Source organism: Stegodyphus dumicola, chromosome 10 (genome assembly GCF_044657685.1).
Source record: "Stegodyphus dumicola isolate Sdum_Otavi_A_Nest chromosome 10, ASM4465768v1".
Lineage (NCBI taxonomy): Eukaryota > Metazoa > Arthropoda > Arachnida > Araneae > Eresidae > Stegodyphus > Stegodyphus dumicola.
Window position 1 is genome coordinate 183525396 of NC_140777.1, and position 22977 is coordinate 183548372.

The 22977-nt window shown below is 36.0% G+C and overlaps 1 protein-coding gene across 2 annotated transcripts in view; it reads right to left on the reverse strand.

Moving 5' to 3' along the window:
- Window positions 1-22977, reverse strand: part of slo (calcium-activated potassium channel slo) — a 514476-nt gene that overhangs the window by 157761 nt on the left and 333738 nt on the right. Inside the window, exons 8-10 of one of the 2 annotated variants that reach the window (XM_085825984.1) lie at window positions 21708-21799; window positions 4341-4451; window positions 238-343 (exon numbers count right to left, since the gene is read on the reverse strand). In XM_085825984.1, coding sequence (XP_085682110.1) covers window positions 238-343; window positions 4341-4451; window positions 21708-21799 — 309 coding nt within the window. The remainder of the gene's footprint in view (window positions 1-237; window positions 344-4340; window positions 4452-21707; window positions 21800-22977) is intronic. The other variant, XM_085825983.1, reaches the window with a different exon arrangement.

The following is a 22977-nucleotide window of genomic DNA, read 5'->3' on the forward strand; positions in this document are numbered from 1 at the left end:
GGAAAACGCTCATGCAACCAGACCGTTCGTGGGATTCGAACCTCGGACAGAACTACCAGTGTTCAGGGACTTTATCGCTAGGCCGCCGATGGGGCGAGGTTGTTGTTTAACGCTAACTTTTTTTTTATCGTATTGAATATGAAGCAAAAACCATCTGGAAATTCTTATGCTTATGACTAAATATCTAGTTACACTTATTAGTTAACTATAAAGCCATGATGATATAAAAGCATTTACCTTGACTCTCTGCAAATCCACGGGATTCATGACGGTTCCTTGAAAAAATTCGACTGTCGTGAAATGCCTCTTGAAGAGACCCTCCAACTCTAAATCAGGAGGTTTCCTATAAAAAATTAAATTTGTGAAATATGTGATAAATTATAAGCATAAATAATTGACTGATTTTATAATTTTGATATAAGATATACAGGGTGTCAAGTAAATGTTGCGACAAACTCTTCGGGGAGATAGGGCACATCATAAGGATTAAGAATTGCATAGGAATCCATGCCCGGAAATGTCAGGCGTAAGTGGTAGCAGAGGTAGAAGATGGGAAAAAGAAACAAGAGTGATTAATTTGAAACATTTATCGGATATGAATACAAATGGTGTACGGCAGCTTGAATGTTACAACAGATGCTCGAAGTTTGCAGCATGAGACGCCGAACATGCCTGACATCGACGGACCATCGATTGCCAGACATGTTCAAACACCACGGGGGTTTCTTTGATTGTAGCAGCTGCGCAGACGAGTCTTGCCACGAGATCCATTTCAGACACAACAGGGTCGTGAAACACGACACTTTTAATGGCTTCCCACAAAAAGAAATCAAGACTGGATAAATCCGGTGAGCATGGGGGCCAGAGAAATGGTCTACTACGCCCAATACATCGATGCGTGAATGATCTGTTCAAATGGCTACGAACATCCAGTCCAAAATGAGTCTACTTCTTAATGACCCGTAGTCGCTCAGATTTTGACGCAGACGTGCAAACAAACTGTGGTGTGGTTGATGGTCTGTCGGAGAAGCTTTCTCGATAAATGCATGCAGCGGCTCGTCCATTACCTTCAGCTATTCCATTCATTAAGTACATGTCTGCAAGCTCTCCATTCGTATATCGTTCCATGCTCTTCGTATGGTGCCTACCGCTCGAATGAGGCAATCCTAACTTTCCACTAGCACTCTCCTGTACAGCTCCCCTCGCGGGGTACAAGGACGTTTCTGGGCATAGGTTCCTTTGCAATTCGTTACCCTTATAATGTGCCCTACCTTCCCCGGAAGTTTGTCGCAACATTTAAGGGACACCCTGTATAGAATTTTGAAATCATTTTTCAAGATCTTATTATACTCAATAATTTTCAAAAAAGACGGCTTGTGTCTTGAAGACCGATAAATTATACACAGAAGGGATACATCAGACAAGTGTTAATTGTTAATTAAACAATTTTTAAAAAACTCTTCAATATTTGGATACGTGTTCTGAAAACAAGCTTTTTAAATAAGTTGTTTTTCACTTTTACAGAGTTTTTAACTAGCAGAAGTACAGACTGAGAAAACTTGGATCGATTTTTAGAAAACTCGTTTCGAATGTTTAGATAACATGTCCAGGTACACTTTTCCAACATATCTTTGAACTTAGGGAATATATTTTTAGTATATACTTTTTCTTAACACGTTTTTTTCTAAACGCATAAAACACGCTTTGATGAAAAGAATACTTTTATGGACAGACGTAAGTAAAGTGTAGCTTTGTAGGTATATTTATCTTTTTGCTTCATTTCGACAAACTCAATGATTCTTTCATTTTGCATCCTTTACCAGTTTGGCGTTTGCACAAGAAAGATCACAAAAACTATTAAAGTATTTACTTGGAATCCGTGTCCGTTATTAATAAATTAGAGATACATTAGACTCCGCTAAATATGATCATCAATATCAAATTAGACTCCTCTGAATATGATATCGATGATGTTCGGATATTGTTATCGAATTGCTGAAGGTCCCGCCCACTTGTATGCAAAGCCATAGAAAAGACAGTTAATACGAGGTGTGACAAAAAAAAAAAAAAAAAGAGACTAAGTGTGTAGCTTGAAAAAATAGTGGCAACAACTGTTTGGATGACGTCATCCCACACACCTCCTCTATCCATGCGGCCAGTTTCGATTTAACCGATCAGACCAGTTGGGAGCACTGCATCATTGAGTGAACATGTGCAACTGCATTCTGCCGGAAAAAATGTCTAATGTAAAAGCAGACCGGCAAATCAACATCAAGTTTCTTGTGAAACTTAAGAAATCAGCCACGGAAACATTTCAAATGTTAACTGAGGCTTTCAAATGTTATGGAGATGCAACTTTGTCTCGTGCACGGGTGTTTGAACGGCATAAGCGGTATTCAGGGAGAAAGGACAAAGCGCGCATGTCAAAATCAAAATTCAAGGCAATGTTAATTGTGTTTTTCGATTTTAACCCTAGAATGCTACCCCTTGAAAAACTGAATGGTGAATGGCAACCATTCGTCTCCGAGACGAAGTATGCGTAAGAGTGCTTAAAGCGTATTTTAAAAGCTAATTAGAATAAAAGTATACCACCTTCAGGTGATTTCATGACTCTCGAACTTTAAGTAGGCAAGAAAACATAATTTATTTATTTTCAAAGCAGTCTTTACACGTATTAGCGTGACGTTCTCCGCACATTGCTCTGCAACATGTTTGACAAAAGTTGCGCGTCATTCTGTGCAAATTGTGCAGGCAAAATGCACAAATTTTTCTTTTTTTACCGTTTGGTTGTTTAGGAGTTGAATGTTCAAATCTAATTTCAACAGTTCCGTTATAATGGTTCCTGTTGATCGAGACAAAGTTGGTATGTTGATACGTTTCTTCCTCCATGGAGCGATAAGATCTTCACTTAGCTTTATTGCGAACTTTTTCTCGATAATACCTTTGCAGATTTTCGAGCCATACTAAACTGATATTAATCATGCCATAAAACACGCACAGAGGCCATCGGTGCGTTTTTCTACTACACGACATATTGCTGCACATCTGTTCTAATGTGTTTACGGCCCCTTTTGTGAAATTATAAAATTCTATTAATTCCGGTTTATTACTTTCTTGATTTACATTTAATTTTTCATGAAATGCTGACAGAAGAATAACACACTTATTTGGTTTTGTTTTATATAGGACAGAAGAGTTTTCGCTTTGTCAAAATAATACATTTAAGTTCCAACACTTCGAAAACGCAACTGTAAGAGTTCTGCAGGAAATTTTTAGTTTCATTCTCTTTTTTAGCTTCATAGTTCAACTTCATATTTTCATTTTCCCCCTAAGGTTTATTTTTCAAGAATTGTTTCTTCTTCTTTTTTATTGTTAAGTGGTAATTCCTCATTTTCATCTTTGTCGCTATCTGCCAATTCATGATTTTCAATGTTAGTAAAATCTTTTTCTGATTCATCTTGCGAAATAGAATTTTCTTAATCACTTAGTTCTTTTAACAGATTCCGGATAGCGCGCACTTGAAGATGGGTTGCCTTGAAGTTGTCCAAGCGTTTTCTCCGCGAAAACGCTTGGACACCTTCAAGGCAACCCATCTTCAAGTGCGCACGTTACAGCTAACCATTTCTCTGTGAGACGAAATATTGTTCTAAAAATGCCACTTGCGGAAATATTTCTCGAAGAAGGAATGTTCTTATCTGTAGTAGCCATGGTCATATAAAGGTACTGAGTAGCCCGTCCTATTTCCTGTTTCAGGGGAGGCAGGTCAAAGTTATTTGTAATGGGCTTCGTCTAGGAGACGAATGGGTAGCATTCTAGGGTTAATGAAATTGTAATGATTGAGTGGGTTTCCAGCGGTTAGACTGTTAATCAACACTACTACATTGAACTACTGAAAAGATTTCGTGAAAAAATAGGAAAGAAAGTCCACAGTTGTGGAGTGAAGGATGGCTGTTGCACCAGGGCAGTGCACCCGCTCACACGCAATATCTGTCGAGCAGTGGTATTTCATACCACGATGTTTTAGAACTGCGATGTTTTACTCTTTGCTTTCTTTTGTACCACGAAGTTTTCGCCTTGCGTTGTTTTCTCCGCGACGTTTTCGTTTGCGATGTTTTCGACGGACGGCGCCAGATTATGATCCCAAATATATTGCGGGCGCAAGAGCCATTTTATGCATCCAGTTCTGGAATTAGCGAAGATCTCTAATACGCCAAAATTTGCAACTTTTGTTTTATTCATGTACTCGATCACCTCTGAAAATTTTGTGTTGGCCGGCGCGATATCCTTATTTGTGAGCATGTTGATTATTTTGTATTTTAAAGGAGAAAAACTGTACGTACCTATGAAGGAAAACGACTTCAACATCGACGTCTTCCCTGTCCTCGTGAAGGAAGTCTTTCAAGAAGTAGGACACAGAGTCATAGTTGATGTGCCCGCACACCACGATGTGTCTGAAATACATTTAGAGACACTGAACACACTGGGATAGAGTAGAAAAAATTATCCAGATCCTAGTATGTAATATTTAAGACAAACCATTAATTGATTGCATTTTAGTATAATAGAATACGGAGTTTAAATTACATTAATTAAATTTTATTAAAAAATAATTAATTCATTTTAAATTTTACATTAAATCTCGGTTTTAGGATTTAAAGCTTATTTTCCTTTATGTATGAGTTTTGTTTTCACGATCATTCTGATATAGTGATCCAATTCATGAGATGATTAATGAACGGTTGGGGGGATGACGAAAATTCTTTTGCTAAATAAATCTCAATGGATGTTTATTTTTAAGAAAATTTCTCTGTTGAAATTAGAAAGAAAAGAACTGCTGTATTCAAAAATAGCCGGTAATAAATATTTAAGTAGCAGGAATTCTGAATTATAACACATTGTGAATTTAGTGGAAAGAAAACAGTTTAACTTTCTGTTTTTCTCCCTTAGTTAATAAGGGAGAAAAACAAAAAAATTAGTTTTTGGAAATTATATTAAACAAATAACTGCTCTTCACAATAAACTGAGCATTATACATTTCTGATGCATTTAATCTATTTTTGAAGCTTTTTCATACTTAATTTTGCTTCTTCAGTACCAGTTGCCAGATCGTTGCCCTAAAGCAGGGTATATTAAACTGTGGGTCGCGACTCCTTGCAGCAGGGGGTGGCCAAAACTTTTAGCAGTTTTGATATCTCTAACTTATTATAATAATCTTACAATTACCAAATAATTTTACACAATGTATCTGAAAATAGATAAAGATAAGACAATAAAGACAAAAAAAAATTTTTTTTTGACGGGTTCTTTTTATAATGCAGGGTGCGGCAGAGAAACTACCTTATTTTTAAAATGAATAACGCAAATAGTATAAGCAATATCAGTTTAATTTTTTTCCCTAGTTATAGAGAGACACTTAAAGTTTTTTTTTTTTTTCGGTTTAAAAATAATATCATTAAGGTGGCCTCCGTTCCGGTCAATGCATTGAGATAGTAGAGTTTTGAAGTTTGTTTCCACTTTTGCCAGCATATCAACGGATATGTTGTCGATAGCAGCTGGAATATTGTTCTTCAGTTGAGCCAGGATCTTTGGACGTTAGAGATTTCAGATAGCTCCACAATGTATGTGTGTGCGTGTGATTATGGCAAAGCCTCGAGGGCTATCTGCCTAAGGGAAGGAATGCCTTCGTGGAGGACGTTTTAAGGGAAACTGTACACACGGGGAAAACTACGAAAACGCCCAAATAGCGCCACAAAAAGAAATCACACGGGGCGGAATCAGGCGAGTGCGCTGGCCACTGACAATCGCCCCGTAAGAAGATAAGGAGTCCAGGGAAATATTCTCCAAAAAATCATGGTGCAATGATGCCTATTCTGGACAATGACAGCAAATAGTCACACGTTCTGTATGGAAGGGCTGCTCATGAAATTCTCGGGGATTCGTGACACTCCATTATCGGTTGGTTTGATTTATTTAATTATGGGAGAGCACACTAGGGCTCTCTGCCTAAGGGGAGGGACGTCTTCGTGGAGGACGTTCTAAGGGAAACTGACTCGTATACACGTTACACATGGGGAAAACCACGAAAACGCCCATGCAGACAGCCCGTTCGCGGGATTCGAACCTCGGACCGAACTACCAGTGTTTAGCGACTTTACCGCTCGGCCGCTGGTGGGCGCCTCCATTATCGCATATTTTGCTTAATACATGCTGCAACCGGAAAGATGAAAATGAGCCTCATCGCGAAAGAACACGAGGGCATCACGAGGCGTGTTGTTAAGAACGGCTTTGCATGCAATTTTTCGTGAAAGAAAATCGCGTGGATTAAGTTTTTGCACCACTGCCAATTTATATGGATGAAAATGCAGTACGTTGAAAAGTACGACTCCACGGAGAACGCGCGTTCCTCTCTCTTCCACTACATGATCGGTACTAAACCTACATGATATAAAACTTCAGATACCGCTCTTTTCAATGAGCGCCACCCCACCCTTCTCGGAATAAATGTCGTTCGATGGCGCGCGTTTCAAATAAGGAAGCTTTCCTGCAGCACCCTGTATAAACGTTCATTTCCTTTGCTTTGCACGTGAGGCTGTCATTTCGTCTGTTACTTATTTAAAACTTTCACATTGTTCTATGTCTTAAAATTAGATATTGAAGTTAATGACCTAAAACTACAGTAGTATATTACAGTACAAGTGAAAACACTGGCAGTTTCACTGACGCATGGGTCGGATTTGTGCAATACTTATGGGGTTCCACAACATTTTTATAAATATTATGGAGTCCTGGGGGTCACGAAAAAATCTCACTGATAAAAAGGTATCGCGACTGAAAACAATTTAAGAAACCCTCCTCTAAGCCTCATTTCGTTTAAAAATTGGCATTGCTGCAGAGAATATGAAGCTAGAAAACTTCATATTCTGTATCAGGGACGGAGTACATGATTGTAGTGTCGCTGAGGAAGGGGGGACTTAAAAATATGCGTCTCCCAAAATTCTCTCAAGAATTAGTAGTAAGATAAGAGTGGCACAGGAGGTCATAGGTTGCACTGTCTTGTGGTTCCTATATTTTCGATCAAATCACTGAAACTAAGCAAACGTTATAATGTGCAAGATATACAGGGTGTCCCATTGGAAAAAGGCGTCGGGAAAAGTGTGATAAAAATCTTATAACTGAAGGAAATGAAACCAAATTTTCACAATATATGCCTGTAAGGTTTCTCGTAAGTTTTTAACAGTTATTTTGAATTAAAGCTATAAGGTATTCCTCTCGCCTTCTTAGCGAGCCTTCGTGGTGTAGTGGTCTGCACGCTCAGCACGTAATTGAGAGTTACGTGGTTCGATTTCCGGCGAAGGGGTTGCATATTTTTCCTCTTGCCTGCCTCCCAAAAATTACCTAATGTCTCTACAGTGGTGCCCGAACTAAAAAGGATGTTGGATGATGATTCTCCTCACCCAGGATTTGGCAATTGGGTCCCCTAAAACCCAGTCGCTCTTTAAAAGGGGGGAGTACATAAGGTATTTCTCCCGCCTTCTTATCGAGCCTTCCTGGTGTAGTGGTCTCCACGCTCAGTGCGTAATTGAGAGGTACGTGGTTCAATTCCCGGCGAAGACGTTGCATATTTTTCATCTTGCCTTCTTCAAAAAATACCTGATGCCTCTACAAAGCTACTTTCCTCTCTATCCTGATTTCAGCTGTTTCCTACCAGAATGTGTTTTTAGAATCGCGTTTGCTGCAAATGAGTAAGAGTAGTATTAAAGACGAAGTTTTACTGACTTCCAAAGAGACTTTCTGACTACCACGCGTTTGCCTTTTGAGTACGTCTCTCTAAGCTGTTACTACGCTCGGTCGTGTTACAGACCCTTGATAGCTTCGCTAGCTTATTCGATATTTAGGGGCCAGCTACGTAGAATCTTGATAGCTTCGGCTATATCTCTTTAGTTAAGCATTAGTTAAGCTTATTTCTTACTATTTTAAGTTCAAGCCCAAATGGAGGCTTTACTGTACACCCTGATAAAGGGGCCATCTGTTAACTCTTACTTTGAGCAATAAATAGTAATTAACCCTTCTCAAGTTTCTGTTACTGAACTAAAGCGATTATTCGCTTAGCTGTTCACGAGGTTCCTCCATATTGAGTTGTTAGATAAAAGGGTGGAATTCCGCATGCTTTTATGTTTGAGAAATGAAAATGCATTAGAAGAGGTGCTGGACGTGGCCTCCTCCCACCTGTGTACGCAGTTGAACACGGTGTTTCATTTTCGAGTATGTTGCTCCCAGATTATACGTGGTAGAGTGATGAAGCGTGTCTCCACTTGTTAGGATAGGTGAACTAACGAAACACACGTTTAATGCAGTAGTGACAACCAGCATGCCGCCGACGAGGAACCCTTTTATTCACAGAAGATGGGTGTGTTTTGTGCATTACCACAGCGGCGCATCATTGGGCCGATTGTTTTACATTATTGTCACCAGTGAAGTGTACCAGGCACTTCTTCATGAATTTGTGAACGATTTGGGTGATCAGGAGCTGACACTTGGCTTACTAGCAAGATGTCACAACATGCCACACATCTGTAGCGAATATGAACGCGGTAGAATCTCTTTTCCAAACTTGATTCCCCTTGAGCTTTTTCTATGGGGTCGCCTTAACTCTTTGAAGGGCGGTGGTTACCTACAGTAACCACCTTTTCTAGTGAATGTCTTACTGACTCGTCAGTGGTAATCAAGACTGACCATTTGTGAAGTTCCCTTGTAGCTCACTAGATGGCAATCAAGAAATATAAGCCAGTCGTTGATGCAGCAATTCAAGAAAATAAGCATCAGCCTTCGAAGACAACATCACGACGATGCAGCACCAAGAAAAAGACTGTAAGAACAGTGCGGGAATGCAGCACATGCAAAGTTGCATTCACATTGGAAAAAAAAAACAACTGTTTCCAAGACTACCATAGAGACTGATTTGCAGGGATGTGTTCTGTGGGCGATGGTCACTGACCCTCACCGCCAGAAGGGGTCATTTTGTTCACGCGTCTTGTACAAAATTGTCGCAAATAATTTCATCGTAACAACTGATATAGTAAATGAAACAAGAGCGTTGCTGGAAAAGTTAATTGCCTTTTCTTGCCCCTCAAAGTGTTAAAGGTAACAAGCACAAAACACGCACATCGACGATTTGGTTCAGAACGTCCGTCGTAAAATCCAAGGACTGACGTCCAATACTCTGGTAGCAACATACGCGAACATGCAGAGTCATGTTTAACTGTGTCTACAGGTAGAGAGAGATCAGCACCTCTTGCAATGCACTTTCATTTTTCAAACATAAATGTAAGTCTTGTAAAAACTTGGTTTCGTTTCCTTTTATTATAAGATTTTTATCACACTTTTTCCCGGGGCCTCTTTCGAGTGAAACACCCTATACTTTAGGTTTGTGATTAACGAAAATGAGTAGCCTTTTGATCTAAGTCCTGGATATAAGATTAGTGACAAGAGAGTGTTGATCTCTAGATGTTGAGTAAAAACTGTGCAAAGAATTTTCTGCTATTTAATCAATTATTATGATTTAAAACTTTACTATAATTTTCCTTTTCGTAGTCCTCAACAGAATGCTAATTTGTTGTTCAAGGGTAAAAACAATTGAATTTTTGTCAATTTTTTTTTACTTTATAAGTGAAAATAGGTCGATGTGTACATAGATAAAGTCAAGGGTGTGCGCAGTGCCATTTTTGTGCAATTCTAGGATTTTTTTAAAGTGAAAATAGGTCGATGTGCACATGGATACCGAGTATGTGCAATTCTTAAAAACGCGTCAAGCAGTGGGTGATTCTGCACTTTACCCAAAATTCTATTGCCGACTTTTCGTCATGGGCAATTCCCAAATTGTTAAATCCATAGGATATCAAAAAAGGATTTAAAATCAAAAAAGGATTTAAAAATTAAACTAGTATGTCAATGACGTCTTAAGAAATATAAAACTATATAAACTTACGCAATCTGAAATCAACGCGTACGCTATATTTGGCACGCTGTTAAATGGGCGCGTTTGCTAGATTTGGCGCTGTTGCGCATACATTTTCGCTGCAATTTTTTTACGGCGCTCAAAACCGAATAGTACCAAAGAAACAATCAATCTGATACGACTTGTTTTGAAACTGAGGCGTAAAAGGCTACCAGCGAGGGTATTCCGTTTGAAATCCGTTGTACCATTATTGGCGACTTTATCGCCTGCGTCGGCAAAACGGAAAAGTACCGTAGTACTTTTCAACGACTCTAAAAGTGTTTTTGGAGCTGTCCTGACTAATACTGGCTAATGAATTGTGTTTTGATTCTTCATCAAATGTTTTGGTTAATCGCTCCAAATCCACGAAATCGTAAAAAGCGCAGCATGTCTAAACATTCACTGGAACATCAGTTCTTTGATACGAAAACTTGATGATTGAAAAATAACACTCCTCCATTTACTCAGATGAATAGCTGATAATAATCTTTTCTACAGATAGAATATTACTATGAGTCTACTGGCAGTTTCCTACCTAAATTGATAATGAGAAAAATTCTTAAACAAAAATAAAAGAACAGTAAAAATATTATTTGTAAAAAAAAAATAAATAAATAAATAAATAAATAAAGCAGATCAACAATGAATCACGTTCAAAAACCTCGGCGCTGCTTAAAATGCGCATAAAGCAGAAACCAAAATAAACCGTTTATCCCTACGATGGAAATATTTCGCTTTTATCGAATGACCTTGACAATGTCATTCTCAAGTTCTTTATTTTGCTCTTTCTATTCCCTTCTTCTTCGTTCTTTGCTTTTTAAACTAAGCTTATCATTCTGGATCATTCTATTCTTCGATGCTTCGGGCGTGTTTGTGCTTGGAATATCGGTGGTGAGCTTTAAACTTCAAAAACTTCTTGTATATTTAAGAGTTCTAAATAAAAGAAAACGATAAAGAATAGCGCAATGATTGCAATTTCCTACTGCCAGTTTCAGCTGTGAAATTTGGCATCCGAATAAAAAATGAAACTTTCTGCAACAACGTTTATGTTTATTATTTTGTTAAAGATGAAAGAGAAAGAGTATTGATGGTAAATTTTGACATCTTTTGTAATTAAAGAGGAAATGGATTATGAATTTAGAAAAGGACAAAAAAAAAAAAAAAAAAAAAAAAAGAATTTTTTTTTTTATATCAGCCAGCGATTTTGTGATAAGAAACTGAGTAAATTTATTCGATTAAAATACATTCGCAGAAGATGATATTCTCTTTTTTACTTAAGAAGATGAAAGCAATTTAAAAGCAAACTTCTTAAATTTTATGGTATTATGTTATTTACTCAGTCGTCATAAGAGAGAATGCGGTATCAAAATCATTTATAATAACGTAATTTCTCTCTCAATAAAATATTTTCGCTTAAACCTAAACACGTGAGTAATAATTATTAAAAAATAAGAAATTAATTTGAAGTGAAAACAGAATATTTCAAATTCAGGAATAGAAAAAGGTTAAAACATAAAAAATTACTGTAGTACTTAATTTAGATTACGAAAATGTAAATAATATTTTAAAGTTTTACTGACAGTTGAGCTTAATTCAAGCGACCTCTTTAGTTCATTTCACATGTGTTCGCTTAGGCTAGAAGATAATGCATTGTAACAGCAAGCGAAGCAGAGCCTAAAATCTTGAAACTCTTCTACAGGATCATTGATTTCATGTTGGCATTTTGCGTTGAAAATGTTAAACGTCTGAAATCAGTTTCTAAATTGTTGCCACCAAATATTAGAGCACTGTATTATATTTAAAGAAATTAAATAATGAAAAATCTGCATAAATGTATGTATGTTTCTAGCATTGACGAAATTCAAACTGCATTTTCCTTGTCTCGAAAGAGTGACTTAGGGTATATATTAGATTTACATATAGAGTAATTCGAATATAGGTATTTTGATACAAAATGAAACTTTCTGCATCAACGTTATGTTTATTATTTCTGAAACAAAATACCAATGTTTTAAGTTACCAAAAAAATTTAAATAAATTTACCATGATAATTAAATTTGGTATATATTTATTAATTTCTCTTCTTTTTTATTAAACTTATTTGATACTTCCTTTCATATATCAAAAACGTCAAAAATTAGAGTTTTTTTATTCAGAATTTCTTAAGATATACATGAATTTACATGTTGGCGCGTTTTGAAATTTAGCATATTTGTTATAAGTGATAATAACGCCAAACGTGGTTTAGGCACTTTGTTAAAATTATTTGAAAGTAGGAACGATGACCTTTATTCCCCCTTGCGTACTATGAAAGAAAGGAAAGGAAAATAGGTTGCTATAAATTAAGAAGTTCGGCATGTGAATTACTCTTGTCGCAAACTCAAAAAATGCACCAAAATGAATTTTTAAATTTCTCGTAAAAAATTACAAAATTTAATACCTAAGCATAATTTGAGTCGTAAAATCGAAATGTGGAAAAAAATTGCGATGTCATTTCAGAAAATGTCCGATTTTGTGTCAAATTACCTATGCTAGAATGATGCTAAATATAAATCAAAAATATATCCTAAGTCGCGCGTTCGAGACATGGAAAACGCAGCACAGCAAACGAACAATCGGTGCAGTAGAACGGGAGGTATAGGAATTGTCCCATTATTTTGTTCAAGAAGTACATTGGCGTGTTTGGTTCTAAGTTACTTATACTACTTTGCAAAATTCAACGTCTTTGGAGTTCATAAAGTCTTGAATTGCCTGATAGATTAATTAATGAGTCATTTATATAGAGGACAAATACAATGAACATGGATTCCTTTCAGTGTATTTACTATAGAATAACCAGAGTTTGAATGCACTGACCAAGACATACGTATTTTTAAAACTTAAAACACTTTTCGCTTTCAGGATTCAGGGAAGCCATTTGCTTAAAAAATATTTTAAAATAAAATGTGTAAAATATTGAAATTTCTTTAATAAACTGAAAAACTTAGATGGACATATATAGGTATCCATTATATTGTGGAAAGTGAACTCTTATTTCATCGCTTTCAAAAAGAATACACTTATCTGCGCATCGAAGAAGTCTGTGATTTTATAAAAATTAGATTACTTAACAATTAAATGTGGAAAAAGTTTACTTACTTGCATCCTGTTTACCTGAAAAGCAATTGGTTGAAGAAGCAAAATGAAGTAAATGAAATTATTTTTATAATTCAAAAGCATTTCTATTTATTTTTTAAGCATTCCTGTTTATTGAGATATCTGATAAAGAAAGATTTTTAACTTTTACATACAAATCACATAACAATGCTTAAGTTATTCCAATCACAGAATCACAACTAACATTTAAGGGTAGAACTTTAAGATCGCATTAACCAATAAAATGTTTAGAAATGGTATAAATCAAATTGATTTGCTTTATAGATTGTTAAAATTAACTTTTAAGTACATTCTCGAAAATCTTAACCTTTTTGGGCCTGTTGAGTGGCGTTTGCCACCTTAATATGTAGAGATCTATTTTATCGGCAGTAGAGATTGTTTTACTGTTGATGAGATAGGAGAGATCGCAGATGAGACCAGTCGAAAAAAAAAACCATGCGGACACATTCCAGATGAGACCTTAGTTGGTCTCAATGGCCGATGGACCTCAGGTAGTCTCAATATACCAAAGAGATGGCAGATGGGGCTTGTCTTATGGTGGACTTTAGGTGGTTTCATCTGTCGGAGAGATGGTGGAGACCTAAAGTCTCATCTTCCATCTCTCTGGCAGATTTGAGACCACATAAGGTCCATTGTGAGACCTAAGGACAGGATCTGTCTCATGGTGGACCTTAGGTAGACTCAATCTGCCGGAGAGATGGTAGATGAGACTTGTCTCATGGTGGACCTTAGGTGGTCTCATCTGCTGGAGAGACAATGGAGACTTAAGGTCTCATCTGCCATCTCTCCGGCAGATTTGAGACCACCTAAGGGCCACTATGAGACCTAGGGACCAACTGAGGTTCACCATGAGACTTGAGGACCAACTAAGGTCCACCGGCAGATAAGACCACCTAAGGTCCATCCTTCCACTCATCTGGATTATGTTCGCATGTGTTTTCCCCCTCGTCTTGTGAATATTAATTTGAATGTTTTTTGTGGAAGGATTTGTTAATAGGAACAACCTTGATTAGGAACTTGTTAATATTGTTGCAAGAGAGTTCTTCTCACTCCCACAAACAATATTTTGTAGACTATTTTTCAATTGAGCGTCTCAAAAAATGTGTAGCTGAAAGGGTTAAAGTAGAAAATATCTACACATTACAAGTAATATAGTTTTATACCATTTCGTTTACGGAAAATAAAACTTCTCCTAACTCTTTTTTCATTTTCTTCAACACATTTCTTCATTTATTTCACGTACTGCAGTTTTGCTTATTACTTTATGATTACAACATTTGACTAATACAGAAATACACAACATATTATACATGATATGAAAGAAAACACGAATATGTTAATATCGAAAACATTTACACAGAGCAAAGAGCAAAAGCAAAATGGCAGTCATAAGTAAGCTGCGCAATAGAAGTCTAAGCAGCTAAATGTGCGGTTGCAGTTTGCAAATGCATTACACCAAATTATAAATATTAATTTGTTTACTTGGCATTTTACAGCATAACAGCATGCCTGCCTGCTGGTAAGCACTCGGTCAAGTATTAATGACTAAAATAATCTGTTTAACAACAAAAATGGGGAATAAGTAGAAAAAATAAATTAACCTGTTAGATTAGTTAATAAGATAAGATGATAGATAATAAGCAACGTACTCAGTAGTTTTCGTGTAGGTTAACAAGAAATATTAAACAAGGCAAGGCATGTATTATTAAATTACAATCAGAAAATGAAAAATCGATTAATAAAGGGATGGACAAGGGAAATTATCGTTTGGTGTTTTTCAGAATCAATAAAAAGGAGGGTTTTTCAGGTCAGGGTATTTACTTTCGGGACTAATGGATATCTCCACCGGATAAAAATCCTAAACAAAATGGAAGCCTTCACTGCAACTGTCTTTGTAGCTCGAGATTGAATTAACCACTTAAGAATTATTGCGTCCAATAAGCTAGATCGTTATTGATACTAAAGTTTTGGCTTTGTTTGGATAGCTGCGTGTTATTTCCTACCTATGAAACTTAAATAATTTTATATACTACTTTAGGCTCAGTCTCATTTTTCCTATTTATTTTCAAAAAAGATGCGAGTTATGAATGAAGCTTTGTTTAAAAAAAAATTGTGTATTTTCCCGCCTTTTGGATGGAGTTCTGCTTTGCTTAAGACTTTCCAAAATTCCTGCGCGGAAAGAAAGATTAAATTGTGGTGGGTGGCAGCCGGTAGCGCGTCTGACTCCATGAATTATACAAGCGCCTGTCCCCTGTTCTTATTGGCCACCTCAAGTTCTTATTGGACACGACTTGTGATGCCATGACGAACAGAATTCTCTGCGGCATTTTTACGCAAGCGCTAAAACGGGCGAAGCGATAGGTGACGATAGAATAATTTGCCATATTTGCAAAAAAATTACAAAAATGAAAAGCAGCTTCAGAAACATACTGTTAATATACATGGTATTAGGAAAAAAAAAAGGTACAATTAGATGTGCAGTCGATAACTGTTTAGCAATATTTTTTGTTATTAGATGAATATCGAAGTCATTTGGAAAGAAACACTTTTCATAAGATATAAAAGTTAAGAAACAAAACAATAATGCATAAAAAAGGCATGATGACTCTAACTGACAAAGTCAAAGAAACGATGTTATAAGTTCTTTAGAAATATCTCATCACTTTATCTAATTTTTACCATAAATGAAGAGAAAGTAATGCCTAGAATTAGAAAGTAAAAAATTAATCTGACTACGAACAATTTTGATTCCAAACAATCTCTGTTTAACAAACAATTAATAAATGAAGGGAAGGTTATTTAGTTAACAAACGGTTCATTTTTATGAAGAAATAACTAGCTTTTACATTTATATCGCTTTTAAAAACACTTTTGTTTTGTAAAATAAACCGCTAGTTCATGAAAACTGCGGCAGACGAGGTTATTCTACACAGTAAGACTTAAGTGCTATTTGTTGACGTTGCTGAAGAAGCAAATCTTTTAATGCCTCCTGCTATATGAAATTATACAATGTATTTCCTAAATATCAGTATAGCGCTACGAATTGCACTGAATACAGATGCTAAGCCAAACGGTATTTACGCATCATAAAGTTTTATCTATTCCAATTAACATTTAAGAATTTAAATAAAAAGTGGCGACATATTTTCTACAGGACATAACCAAAGCCAAAGTAATATAAGTTCCCCTTGACATAACTCAAAAGAAAAATGTAATGGAATCTTTTCAGCCTGACGTCATAAACGGCAACCAATAAGAACAGGGGTGGTGGCTAGGGCCAGGCGCTTGTATGAATGATTAGTGCATAGGTGTGAGGTTGCAAAATACGTACTGCATTTTTGAATTCAAAACATATTTATTACAATTACAAGAAGCTCTACATAATGAGGCCTTCTGGCACAGTGGCTAGCGCATCCCGCAGCAACACCACAGGTCCGGGGTTTGATTTCTAGGCTGGGCAAGGTCGACTCAGCCTTTCATCCCTTGATTTCCATCTCTTGGGTCGATAAAATGAATGCCAAGTTAGCTTGGGGACTAAACACTGGGGGTCCTGCGACAAGCTGACCACTTGATCAGGGCATGTGCTTACGCATCCTGGGGAGCAAGGCCAAGAAAGCAGATTTTCGGGCACTGAAGGCCTTGGCCCGTTAGGGCTGTTACGTCACTGAGTTTTTAGTTTCTTTACATATATATAATTCATGGATAGCATCTAGGCGAGAGTTCAAGAACATTTTGGCGTGTTGTTCCAATGGAAAAAACCGGCAGACTGGATTAGCCACGTCTTCCTAATTTTTTTTATATTTTATATCCTGTGATTCGTTATATCTGGACCGATATCAGAGATTATTGGTTCAACAAAATCATTGGTTCAAACAAGATCATTGGTTCGTCATTGATTCGTCAGCCCAAGATCATTGGTTCATTGGTCATCAACCCTTCTGAACAACATCATTGATCCGTCAAACAAGATCATTGGTTGGTCAGCCCTTCTGAAATCGAGAGGCTTTGACAACAGACACAGTGCAGAACGCTAAAATCTCTTGACACTGGTCGTGAAGTTATGTCTCTTGCACTGTCAACTGGAGCGAATCATTGCGTCCGCGATGTCAGACCATCTTGTCGGGCACATCATAAAAGCTTGAAAACAGTGATTTGAGGCGACTATATGCACGATTTTCTCATCTCTGTGTGGTCCGCCGCAAAATAAAATTTCTGCAAACAGAATAAATACTTTGTATCTTATTTAAAATTGAAGCACTGGAAAAAAATTTCCATGTAATGAAAAACTTAAAATATCTCGTAACAGTTTAAATTCGAAAATATATTTTGTGCTGAAAACTTAATTCCGAAGCATTTAATGTTCGATACAATTTTTCAAAAAACAAACAAACCAACAAAAACTGTTATCGAATTATTAAAGCTCTCATATTGAATTGCTGAGCATAATGTTTATGAGAAACAGATATCAGATTTCACGAAATATTCGGCTTAGGTATTTCGATCAAAATAACAATTTTTTTTTTTTTTTCAGAGGAAAATGTGTTAAGATAACTAAAATAACTGTTTACTAGATATTCTATTAAACTCCAAGTTTTGGATTTATTTCCTTTAAATTGAATGTATTTATTTGTTTCAAGAATTGTTTGTTGAACACCAAAAATGTACACTGCAGGGAAAAAAAAGAAAGAAAGAAAGAAAAAAGGGACAGTTCTATATCTTCCGTTCTACTGGGTTGATTCACGGAATTCAACTTGCGTTTGTCATGTCTCGAAAGCGCGACTTAGGATATCTATTAGATTTATATAGATAGCCTTGGTTTAGTATAGGTATTTTGACACGAAATCGGATATTTTCTGAAATAACATGCCAATGGTTTTCCATATTTCGATTCTACGACTCAAATTATGCTAAATTGCCAAATTCGCATGAGTAGTTTTTAAAAAATGAGCTCTCAAAATTTTAGTTCCTCGATGTTAATTGAATTTGATATATACGAGTAATTACTAATATCTCTTTTTAATGAAACTTATTAGGTTTCCTTTTACCAGAATTTGAAATTTATATTCATTTCAAATAAAATTCACCCATTTTTTATGATTCATTTTTAAAATTTGTATTTTTAAGCAATTTTTATAAAATCTTCGAAAAACATTTTGAATTATAATCTATAAAATTTTTGCCATCATCTTAAAGTAGATGTATTTCTAAGCATACCTACAAAAAAAATTAGAGTTTTTTATACAAAATTTCTTAGAATATACGTGAATTAACATACTGGCGCGTTCTTAAATGTGGCATATTTGTTAGAAGCGATTATAACGCCAAATGTGGTTTATGCACTTTGTTAAAATTATTTGAAATAATGAGCGATGACTTTTTTCCGCTCGTGTACAATGAAAAAAAGGAAAGGAGAATAGGTTGCTATAAATTAAGAAGTTCGCCAAGTGAATTATTCTTGGCTCAAATTGAAAAACGAATACGCCAAGATAAATGTTTAAATTTCTTTCTAAATTTCGCACCACATTTTACAAAAGTTAATAGTTAGGCATAATTTGAGTCGTAGACTCGAAATATGGAAAAAATTGGCATGTCATTTTAGAAAAAGTCCGATTTTATATCAAAATACTTATATTAGAATAATGCTATATATAACTCTAATATATATCCTAAGTCGCGCTTTATAGATATGAAAAACTCAATTTGAATTTCGTCAATCGGCTCAGTGGAACCGGAGATATATAGAACGTTTTTTGTGCAGTTTACCCCAAATTGTTAATATAATTTTAAGATACTGATTTCACAGCTTGGGATAACAAAAACACTGTTCCATAAATTTACTTTCATGTACTCTGAGTGAGTAAATGTAGGTTTGAGACAGAGCCAAAAGTGTACATTCTAACATATATCAGCAAATATACCGAAAAGCATAACTACTTGGTAAGTTATATTTTGAATTACAGTTTAACTCCAATTATCCGAACTCCGACTATCCGAATCCTTGATTTCCGAATCGCTTTCAGAGTTTAGGAAAAAAATTAAGACAGAAATGTTGTATTGGACAATCAAAGATTTCAGACATTAAAAGGAACAAACCTACACTTTTCAATATCGTGTCAGTGCTTGAAAACGAAGATGGAAGTTCTTCAAGCAAATCAATTCAGCAACCAGCAAAAATTTAGAAGATGTTGTTTTCAAGTGGTTTTTGAGCAAAGTTCTATGAGAAACCCAATTTCGGGTCCCACTCTTTGTGAAAAAGCCAAGATCTTAGATCAGAAGCTTGGTTGTTCATCCTTTAAAGCAGGGTTTCTTAAACGTTTTCAGTCATCTTTTTATCACTGAGAATTTTTCGCGATCCCCAGGACCCCCATAATATTTACAAAAATTTTGTGGGGCTCTCATAAGTATTGCGCAAATCCGACACACGCATGAGTGAAAGTGTCCATTTTTTCACTTGTACTGTAATATACCATTGCAGTTTCAGGTCATTAACTTTAATTTCTAATTTTAAGACGTAGAACAATGTGAAAATTTTAAATAAGTAACAGACGAAATGACAGCGTCACGTGCAAAGCAAGTAAAATGAACATTTCTATTATAAAAAGAATGCGTCGAAATGTTTTCGTTTTTTTCTCTGTCTGTATTGTCTATTTTCACATAAATTGTGTAAAAATATCTGGTAATAATAAAATTATTACAATAAATTAAAGAAATATCAAAACTCTTAAAATTTTTGGCGACCCCCTGCTGCAGGTCCCGCGACCCATTGTTTAGGAAAACCTGCTTAAAAGCAAGTAACGGCTAGCTAAGAATTTTAAGTGCAGCCACGGTGTCTGTCAAACAGCTTAGTTTGAATGAGATATTCAACAAGCAATAATTTTCAGCACTTATAAGTACTGTACACGCACTTGTAAGCGCCCTATCCAACATGTACGTAAAAGTTTTGCCTTTTCACTTTAATTACTTAAATCCCTTTTTTACCTCCTTGTACGAAGTAAAAAGAAAGTTTCGTAATCGCGAAATGTTTCAGGCAGCATATTTCAACAAAAATATCCATTTTGACATCTATCGAATGCAATTTAACGATGTTTTTGTGTGATATCTGTACGTAAGGACAGAATAAAATACTCTTTTCCTCCAAAAAAAATTACAAAACTGCTTTAAAAGGAATTCGGAACAGAATTTTTCGTGGCGTCTGTACAAATGTATGTACGTATGTACGTACGTACGTATCTCGCATAACTCAAAAACGAGTAGCCTCAGAACTTTGAAATTTTCTATATAGGACTGCTATAATATGTAGATGTGCACCTCGTATTTTGGTTGCAATCGGCCGCACCATACGTATATATATATATATATATATATATCCACTCTGTTACCCGGCTCAGTGATCTCAGTTTCTTTACTCTTATATGTTTGTAAGTTGTACATTTTTTGATTTAAAAAAGGTTGAATTATGTTGTTTTTATCTTCCGGTTAAGGTTTTTATACCTTTAGTAAATCTGTGTGCAATATTTTTAGAATTATCAACAATTTTAATGTTGTTTAAGTGCCGCTAAACCTTTTCTTTGACGGCGGCCATTGGTTGTTTACATTTGAAACAGCAGACTAGTGGATTTGTTGCCAGTCTAGAGAAACTTAGCTTTGCAACAACAAAAATAACGCCTGCATTTATTATTGCGAATTAAATCGTTCTTAATCCTTTCGGGAATTTTTTCGAGGAAATATGTTTTTAAGATTTACTTCGTAATTTTTAATACAGATATTTTGAATTTTTATGTATTTTTGCCTTGTCGCGAAGTGAGAACTGAATTAATTGAATGAGAAATACTCAATCGTCTGTGAGAAACTATTTCTTTTTTGGTTTGTTTGCTTAATTTCTTTTATACATCGTTCTAGCTTTATTTCAGTATTTGAATAGAAAATGTGGCAACGATTCGATAATTCTTCAAATGATTCGATAATTGTGCATTCTGAGTTATAATATGAACGAAATACAGTATTGTTAAGTGAACCTAGCGATCAGTGTCGCTATGGTAAACAAATAGAATGCATTTTAAAAAATGCATTTATTCTATTGTGGTTTATACGCTGTCGGCGAAGTAGATTTAATTGAGTCCAATAAGTTTAAATGAAATGCAAGAAAAAATGCGTATAATTTAATATTCCGTACAAGGAATTTTTCTTTAAATTAGTTTTTTCTCTCATTTTCAACATGAGGTACATACAGTAATTAATCACAGTGCACCTAGACTCTTTCTTCGGAAAAAATCCAATTTTCCGAATTTTTGATTATCTGAATAGGGTCAGGTCCCAGCTGTTTCGGATAATTGGAGTTCTACTGTATTATTAAAGGTTACATTTAAAAGAATGATTCCTCAAATACACGTGATTAATTAGCCTTATTTTAACCATCGATTCAAATGTGAAAGAACTGGGCAGTTCCGTTAGGCAAACTTCCATTTTGCTTTCACAGATCGGGGAACCTCCATCCGGTGGATTGATTAGTTGAGGGGACTGAGAGGTTTGTAGGGCTTGAGGGAAGATATATTTTTACCTCTTGCCTCTTTCTTTTCTGAGGACTCCTCCGTATTTGGACGGGCGTCCGATCAGCTCAGTGATCTCTGGTATCCAGCTGGCGAACACAGCCTATGCGCCCGCGAAAATAGACACACAGACAGAAACAGCGGAGATAAGCAAAGGTGAAAAAGTAAAAGAAGAATAGAACAGAAGAGCTTGGGAAAAGAGGAACGTCAGCATTGACAGAATCTCAAAATGAAAATTTCCAACCATCCTGATTTCTGACCATACTCCCGCCAACCCGATTTTTAACATATTTTCCCCCGACTTTCTTTTATTCTTAAAGTTTCTCACGATTTTTGTGTAGTTTGCCTTCGTTAATTTGTCCGAGTGATTTTTGGCGTCAGAAAGCGCTTGTTTTTTTTCTAGACGCATATAAAAATGACCGAAGTCAAGACACAATAACACGTCGAACAAATACTAATTCAGAAGTCAAAGAACAAAAATCAGCGTTATATTTTCAAATTTTCACAGGACTAGTTTCGATGGTTTTACCGAACCACCATCCTCAGCTGCAAAAACGCAAATCAACGAGATAGGATATAATTATTACACAAGATAAGAAAGCCTGGACAAGAATAAGCAACTGGTGACATCTGTTGGTGAAAGCAGAACTAAAACACAATTTCTTTAAAGGCCGAAAGCAAAGATGGATTGGAATTAGGATCGTTAACTAGAACAGAAAGATTTTTTTGAATGGGAAACGCCTCTAGAAAATCCAGTTCTCCAATGGAAGATGTTTTTTTTTTGAATAATTTTGGCAGCAGAAAAATTGAAAGTGTGATTTTCGGATCAATAATGTTGGGCAACAATGTTTTTGTTGTTTGACTTCTGAATTAGTATGACCGAAGTCGTTTCATCCCTGAGATATGGCGCGTTTCTGCTTTGTGTATGAGAGTCCGAAAACGTCGCCAATGAGAATCAAGCGTCTTGCAGGTCATCTGGCATACATTCATCTAGCTCATCTGGTCAATGAGCACAAAGCTAGATATCGGTGGTTTATCTCGTTCATCTCGCCAGTGGTAGCACTGGTTTAAACGGGAGGATTCCTAGAAAAAAAAGCTCCGTCTGAAGCGAAGTCCCGCCTAGCTATGGAAACGATGTTGCGGCTACGCGGGATTTATTCAAAGTTCACTGAAAATGTCTCGGTTGGACCTCGGTTACGGGTAGAGACAACCAATCAAACGAAAGTTCTACTTCTGAAGCATCACGTGATCCCAATCTGAGCGATAATCGATTAGTGTGTG